The 8,437-nt window shown below is 41.6% G+C and overlaps 1 protein-coding gene across 1 annotated transcript; it reads right to left on the bottom strand.

The window, feature by feature from the left end:
* Positions 1-1,772: 1,772 nt before the first annotated feature.
* Positions 1,773-3,679, bottom strand: LOC138905486 (uncharacterized). Its single transcript, XM_070194009.1, has 5 exons — positions 3,666-3,679; positions 3,534-3,589; positions 3,172-3,381; positions 2,020-2,579; positions 1,773-1,907 (listed from the first exon to the last, which is right to left on the bottom strand). Exons 1-5 carry the CDS (start codon positions 3,677-3,679, stop codon positions 1,773-1,775), a joined length of 975 nt encoding a protein of 324 aa, XP_070050110.1.
* Between the last annotated feature and the right edge of the window lie 4,758 nt (positions 3,680-8,437).

Here is an 8,437-nt window from a genome sequence, read left to right as displayed (position 1 = left end):
CACCTCTCACACATGTGCCATTTAAGGGATACCTTACTTCGAGTTCGAGCAAACACTCACTCGACCATAAAGCCTAAGGGCTAAGTTGCTTCGAGTTCGAGCAAACCCTCACTCGACTACAAAGTCTAAGGGCTACCTTAACTCGAGTTCGAGCATACACTCACTCGACCATAAAGCCTAAGGGCTATATTTTACTTCGAGTTCGAGCAAGCACTCACTCGATCACAAAGCCTAAGGGCTACTTTACTTCGAGTTCGATCAAACCCTCACTCGACTACAAAGCCTAAGGGCTACCTTAACTCGAGTTCGAGCAAACACTCACTGGACCATAAAGCCTAAGGGCTATTTTTTACTTCGAGTTCGAGCAAACACTCACTCGACCACAAAGCCTTAGGGCTACATTGCTTCAAGTTCGAGCAAACCCCCACTCGACTACAAAGCCTAAGGGCTACCTTAACTCGAGTTCGAGCAAACACTTACTCGACCATAAAGCCTAAGGGCTATTGTTTACTTCGATTTCGAGCAAACTCTCACTCGACTACAAAGCCTAAGGGCTACCTTAACTCGAGTTCGAGCAAACACTCACTTGACCACAAAGCCTAAGTGCTACATTGCTTCTAGTTCAAGAAAACACTCACTCGACCACAAAGCCTAAGGGCTATTGTTTACTTCGATTTCGAGCAAACTCTCACTCGACCATAAAAGCCTAAGGGCTGTTTTCATTTCGAGTTCGAGCAAACACTCACTCGACCATTAAGCCTAAGGACTACTCTTACTTCAAGTTTGAGAAAACACTCACTCGACCATAAAAGCCTAAGGGTTGTTTTCATTTCAAGTTCGATCAAACACTCACCCGACCATTAAGCCTAAGGGCTACTCTTACTTCGAGTTCGAGTAAACACTCACTAGACCATAAAAGCCTAAGGGCTATTTTTATTTTGAGTTCGAGCAAACACTCACTCGACCATTAAGCCTAAGGGCTACTCTTACTTCGAGTTCGAGCAAACACTCACTCGACCATAAAAGCCTAAGGGCTGTTTTCCTTTCGAGTTCGAGCAAACACTCACTCGACCATTAAGCCTAAGGGCTACTCTTACTTCGAGTTCAAGCAAATGCTCACTCGACCATAAAGCCTAAGGGTTGTTTTTTACTTCGAGTTCGAGAAAATACTCACTCGATCATAAAAGCCTAAGAGCTATTTTCATTTCGAGTTCGAGCAAACACTCACTCGACCATGAAGCCTAAGGGCTATTCTTACTTCGAGTTCGAGCAAACTCTCACTAGGCCATAAAGCCTAAGGGCTGTTTTTTACTTCGAGCTCGAGAAAACACTCACTCAACTGCAAAACCCAAGGGCTACATTAAATCAAGTTCGAACTATTGCCCCGAATCGAGGACTACGTATCAAGCTTAAAGGCTACTGTGCTTCAAATTTGAGCAAATCATTTCATTTGGTATCTATCTTTCCTAAAAGCCACCTCAGTCCGAGTTCGAACATTTACTCGGGGACCACCTATAAGAAACGGTCGAGTACAGTACCTGCTATCAGTCCTTACTATCTCAATCTCGGACCTTCAAATAATTATTCCATGCTAAGGCACTTTTGACCTTTGTATATATTAACAAAAAAGGAGAAAGATTCAGAAGCTATAGAAGGAAGAAAGTTTTATATATATGTATCAAAAATCATTTACAAGGGCACCATGGCCCGATCAAGTTTCTCCACAAAAGACCAAAACGGTCCTAAAAAAAACACGAAAAATACTAAAGGACTTAGTCCTCTCCAGGAGCATCATCTTCACCCTCGAGGCCTCCTTCGCTTCCAGATCCATCCGTACTCCCGGTATCATCATCATCGGGAAAATCTAACACTCTAGTTTCAGCTTCAAGCTCCTTAGCTTTCTCGATCTAGGCCGTAAGATCGAAGCCACGAGCATGAATCTCTTCGAGAGTCTCCCTTCGAGACTGGCATTTAGCATGCTCGAGCCTGAGCAGCCTCAGCAACCTCTTTTGCTCAAACCTGAGCAGCTTCGGCATCAGATCGATAAACAGCCACTATTGCATCAGCATTGGCCATGGTTTTCTCAACCTCCGATTTGGTCGCTGCAAGTTCTGTGACCAGTCTCTCTCGATCAGAATTTGCTGAGCTCAACCGAGACTGGAACTCCTCAAGTTTCTTGGCTTGTACCAAGGCTTTCTCTTTTAAGCTTCGGAATTGGGCCTCAGCCGACACCAGTTGAGCTCGGGCGGCCTCCTTTTCTGAGGCAAGGCGATCCATGTTCTTTTTCCACTCTTCGGCCTCCACCCTCACTGTGTCCACTTCAACACGAAGTTGCCTGATCATGTCAAACTTTTGCTCGACCTGCGGGACCGAACTGTTAGCCATCACTCCCGAGTCAATATCATTAAATTCAAAGATTCTTTTTACCTGCTCGGCCAGCTCAGCTTGTTCTTTCTGAGATGCTTCCAGCTCAGCCCGAAGTCCTTTTACTTCTCCTTCTCTCTGCTCACTGAGAAGCTTTAAGGCATCTCTCTCCTCAGTAAGCCTTCGAACTTCGGCTTCGTACTGGTTCAGCTCCCCTTAGGATTGGAAAAAATGCCTCGTGATGAAGCACAGAAGCCTACAAAAATAAAAAGAAGAGATTATACAAGGAAAGAAAAACACAAGTATGAAAATTGGCAAAGAAAGTATGAATTTACCCCATTCAAGGCCTGTTGGGCTTCATTGAAAAGGCAAGGCGCTCCTACCTCGCTCGAGCTCTTCTTCGAAGCCTCCAAGTCACTCAGGCCGGTGACATCTTCTACCCCGATAAAATAACCACGGAAAGGGTCCTTCTCTCCATGGGCTCCCTCCCCGTGACAAGTCTCCACAGCTTGAGCGTCACGTATCATCGACTGGGAAAAAGAAGGGAAAGAGGGGGAATCCCCGATCTCTACTGCCCCGAGTAGGTCTTTTTGGGTGCCGCCTTCGTCTTGGGGAGCCTCAAGCTCGGTTTGCACACCGGTATCTGCAGCTTCTTCGACGGTCTCTTTGCCCCGAGGTAAAACATCCTCGGTCTCCTCCCCTCCTCGACCTCATCAAGCCTGGTCTGAGCACTATCAACACCCACTGATACCGAAGTATTCTAAGTATCGGTGCTAGCCCGTACACGGGCCAATAGCCCGGAATCACTTTCTTCTTCTTCATCCCTTAGACTCAGGACCGACTCCATAGTCAAAGGGATTATGTTCACCTTAGGTTTACGAGCCGCTCTCTTTTTGGGTTTTTGACCCTCGGAGTCCGAGGCCCTTTTTCTCTTAATCACCTTCTCCAGTTTTGAGATAGGCGGTAAAACTTCTTCATCACCTGATGGGGGTCTCATAACCGCATCTTTTCCGAGATCTACAAAGAAAGAAAAGTAAGTAAAACTTATGCCTGAAAAAATACTTGAACAGATCGGTGAGCCAAGAGGAAGGTTTACCATGAGTACGAGCCTCTCACCGGCCCTTTGACAAATCGCGCCATGCGCTCTCGGCATATGTTGACATCGAAACCAGGCTCCTGACCCAGTTCTCGAGATGGGAAACCGCACCCGGCATCCAAGGAATGGCTGTGTCAAGAAAAACACTGATAAGAAAAGATGAAGTAGTAAAAATAACGAAAACTAAAAATGGAATCACACTTACGGTTCATATTCCATTTCTCGGGAAATGGCATACTCTCAGCCGGGATTAGGTACGAGGTCTTCACTCGAACGAACCGGCTCATCCAACCTCGATCTTTGTCTTCATCTATCCTCGAAGTGAACGCCTTGGTGGCCCGGCGTTGAAGCTTTATCAACCCACCTCAGTAAAGGTGAGGGCTATATAATCTTACGAGGTGGTCAAGGGTGAAAGGAAGCCCGTCGATTTTGCACACAAAGAAACGGAGCAGTGTTACAATTCTTCAGAAAGAAGGGTGTATTTGGTGTAGGGTCACCCGGTACTTCTTGCATAAGTCGATGATGACCGGATCGAGGGGACCCAGCGTAAAAGGATAAGTGTAATACTCAAGTACCCTTCCACGTGGGTAGTGATCGCTTCCTCCGGTGCCGGTATCACAACTTCTTTGTTTTCCCAACCACAATCTTTCTTCATCAAATCAATAAGGCTTTGGGGTATCGAGCATATATATCTCGATACCGGCTCACATCGACCAATAACCGATGAGGGTTTCTCGACCTTAAAGTCGGAATCAATAACACATCCCCCGGGAATGAGTTCTTCGAGGCGTGGCTCCACCACCGGTTTCTCACCGACCGGCCGAGAGGAGGAAGTAACCTCTTTCTGAGGAACGGTTTTAGATATCTTGGGCATCTAAATTTTCAAGAACAAAGAAGATGGAAAATTGGAATATTTTGGTGTTTGGTGAAAAACAAGCAAAAAAATTTCTAAAACTGGAAATAGAGAACTGTGGAGAAGACGAAGAACTGTGAAGGTTGGAATGAAAAGATTTGAAGGTAAAGGTTTGAAATGATGAAGAAGGGGGCTATTTATAGATTTCACAGTGACGGTTCAAAATTGGCAGTGGCCGACCATCGTCTGATGCACATTTAATGCCTTGATAACTAAACCAACGGGATATTTGTCACATACGTCATAATCGGGCTCGATGCAGACGTCAGTGGTATCTAGTCAAAAGTTGAAAAATCATATCATTTCTCGCAACATTCTTTCCGAAAAACGAGGGGACTATCTGTATACGGTCAAAACCGAGTTTACCCTTCGTGTAATTAGTCAAGATTGGAACATGATGGACCGAGGGTAGTCATTATAATATCGAGATGAGATGTGAAGCCGGGTTATCGAGCTCGAGACCCAGAGACCGACCAATACCAAGACCGACTAAGATCTAGCTAAGAGACAAAGAGCCGTTGTAGCCGTACTAGGGGAGAGAATCTCGGCGGAAATTAAGGAAAAGCTAATTAACTAATCTATCATGGGATCCCCACTATGTATTTTTAATTTTATCCAAAGTTGGATTCTTCCACTATATTAAGAGTGGCTATTATTTTTGTAAAGGAGGACATCCATACATTCATACACTCTCACATTTCAGAGATTATTGAGATTTATATAACATCTAGCTAATATTATCCTTTTTTGGGTTTTGGACATTGGTTCATCTTGTTCATTTATCAATCATTCTTTACTCAAATTTGGTTTGTATTCATTCCTTTTTTACAGTTAATATTCGATATATTTTTACTTATTTTTCTAATTTGTATCAAGTTATACCACGTATCCTTAGAATTACGTATAAATTCAACTCTATCCGTTTTTCGGGTAAACAAATATGTTATTCACCAATTTTATTCTCATAACGTAAAAGAAGTGTTTTTTTCTTTTCCTATTCAGTTTCTTTTGCAAGAATAAGCGGGCGAAATTTCCCGAATATGATCATTTTGCCCCAAATGACAAAAGAAGCAAATTCCCTCTAGATTGGACCTATTATATTTCTGGATTATCCGTTATTATGGTGTTCACTATTACTAGGAAATTGAAATGGCGAAAAGAGAAAATCTTCTCTGGGAAGGGAAATACCGGTGGATAAGAATATCTTGATTTTACTAAACTTTTTTATTTTATTTTAAATAGGGAAATCGAGCCTTAAAAACGCCTAAACCTAACAGGAATTGGATTCCTAATCCCAATTTGTCCCGGATTTTACCAAGGAAGCTCTAACTGACCCTCCTATTTCCCTTTTTCTTTTTTAGGAAATTTTGAACTTTGATTTAGATTTGAAGTAGGAAACCTTAATTAACAAAAAACGAAAACTATCTAACTAACCCAACTAGCCGTCCACCTAATCTTTTAAATTAAAATAGCCGATAAATATATAATATATATATAATATGTGTACAACTTTGTATAATCTGTATAATCTATATATACTACTTGATAGAAAAAGTAAATAGTGAATCTGACCGGCTATTTATGTAACAATCACGAGTAGATTTTTCTGACCTAAACTTGGCCCAAAAGTTGATTCGCATAAAGCCTCAGTCTATTTTATTTGTAACCAACAGATTCTAAATTATAATGTTTTTTATGCTAAGTTGTATGTGGATTGTATATTTTTTGTAAAAATTCTCTCGCCACTTTTTGAAAATCCAAATATCCAGTTAAAGAGGATAATAACTGTATATAGAAAAAATTCCCTTCTATATTTTACTTGGTCGAATTCTATGTCGTTGTGCCTTCTATCGATTTTTGTTTTTAACTTAATAAATACCTACCCTATTAATATGTAGAAAATCTTCTGTAACGACCTGATCGGTCGTTTTGAATATTATAACCTTGTTTCTCTATTTACTGCTCAATTTATGCTTTACAGTTAATTTATGACTTATCAGGGTAGTTGGTTCGGGTCCGGAAGGAATTCGGAGTGAAATGAGACACTTAGTCTCATAATAGAAAAATTAAGTTAGAAAAGTCGACCGGATGGGGACTTATGTGTAAACGACCTTGGATTTAAATTCTGATAATTCCAATAGCTCCGTATGGTGATTTTGGATTTAGGAGCGTGTCCGGAAAATTATTTGGAGATCCGTAGTAGAATTAAGCTTGAAATGGCGAAAGTCAAATTTTTGGGAAGTTTGACCTGGGGGTTGACTTTTTGATATCGGGGTCAAAATTCGATTCTGAAAATTTGAATAGGTCCGTTTGCATGCAAAATTTGAGGTCAATCGGATGTGATTTGATAGGTTTCAGAGTCGTTTGTAGAAATTGAAAATTTCAAAGTTCATTAGGCTTGAATTAGGGTGTAATTCATGGTTTTAGCGTGTTTGAGGTGATTTGAAGGTTCGACTAAGTTCGTATGACGTTTTAGGACTTGTTAGTATATTTGGTTGAGGTCCCCGAGGGGCTCGGCTGAGTTTCAGATGGTTAACGGATCAAAATTTGGACTTAAACAGCTGTTGAAATTTTCTGATATCTGTATCCGATTTCCTTATACGCGATCGCGTGAATGCGTCTGCGATCGCGTAAGCTTAGTTAGTCAGTGGAGATTTTTGTTCTATGCGATCGCGTAGGGTTAATTTGAGGCAGTGATATTTTGTGCTTCGCGATCGCTTGAAGCGGGTAGCTATGTGAGTTTGTTATTCGCGAACGCGTGAAGAAGGTCGCGTTAGCGTAGAGAAAATGGGTAGAAATGAAAATCACGCGTTTGTCTTTCGCGATCGCGTGGTTAGGTCCGCGATCACGTAGATCTTTGATGTTGTGCATCGCGATCGTGTAGGAAAGTCCGCGATCGCGTAGAGTTAAATCTGGGCCGTGGCAAACTATTCTTCGCGATCGCGTGGGAATGTTCGCAATCGCGTAGAGCAAATGTCTGGGCAAAGAGTTTAAGTTCTGAAAATGGGACTTTGTCCCATTTTCCATTTTTGACGGATTTGAGCTCGGGAAGAGGCGATTTTTGGGAGATTTTCAGAGAAAACAACGGGGTAAGTGTTCTTAACTCAATATTGGTTAAATTACCCGAATCTATGGTTGTTTTTATCACTTAATGGGTGAATTAAGTTGGAAATATTTAGACCCTCTTGGTTTAAATTGAAGATTTGAGGGTCGAGTTAAGGTCGAATTTTGGTAAAATTAGTATGGTTAGACTCGTGGTTGAATGGGCTTTCGGATTTTGTAATTTTTGTCGGGTTTCGAGACGAGGCCCCACAGGCGATTTTTTTAGCTAAAATTCGGATTTTTATGGAAAATTAGTATTTTCTCACGGAATTAATTCCAATAAATTTTATTGACTGAAACGAATTATTTATGGCTAGATTCGAGGCGTTTGGAGGCCAATTCACGAGGCAAAGGCATAGCGGAGTAAGAATTTTATGGTTTGAGATAAGTAACAGTTTTAAATTTGGTCCTGAGAGTATGAAACTCCGAATTATGTGTTATGTGAGTGATTTTGAGGTGACGCACATGTTAGGTGACGGGCGTGTGGGAGTGCACCGTAGAAATTGTGACTTGATCAAATTTCTTGGAACTGTGAAATTGAGTTATCTGTTGATATCCGTACATTCTCTACGTGATAGGAAAAAATTGAGCTGAGACTCGTATTAAAAATCATGTTTAGACATATGTTGTTATTATTGGTACCCACTGGGGTTATTTATGTGGTTGAATAATATGTTCAAATTGTAATGTTTCACTCAGTAATGTTTATTCATTTTATATCATACCTCAGTCTCTATGCATTATGTCACTATTTTTGGACTGCTTATCATGATTTCTGAGAGCTCGAGAGACTGGAGAAGTTGATGATTGAGTGAGGCCGAGGGCCTAATTGTGAGGATATTTATGGATCGGGCTGCACACCGCATCATGTTTATTTATTTATGCCATGATTGGCTTGAAATAGCGCTTGGGCTGAAGGAGCCCCTCCGGAGTCTGTACACACCCCCAGTGAGTACAGGTAC

The sequence above is a fragment of the Nicotiana tomentosiformis genome, chromosome 2, assembly GCF_000390325.3.
Source record: "Nicotiana tomentosiformis chromosome 2, ASM39032v3, whole genome shotgun sequence".
Lineage (NCBI taxonomy): Eukaryota > Viridiplantae > Streptophyta > Magnoliopsida > Solanales > Solanaceae > Nicotiana > Nicotiana tomentosiformis.
This window is presented reverse-complemented; position numbering and strand designations above follow the sequence as displayed.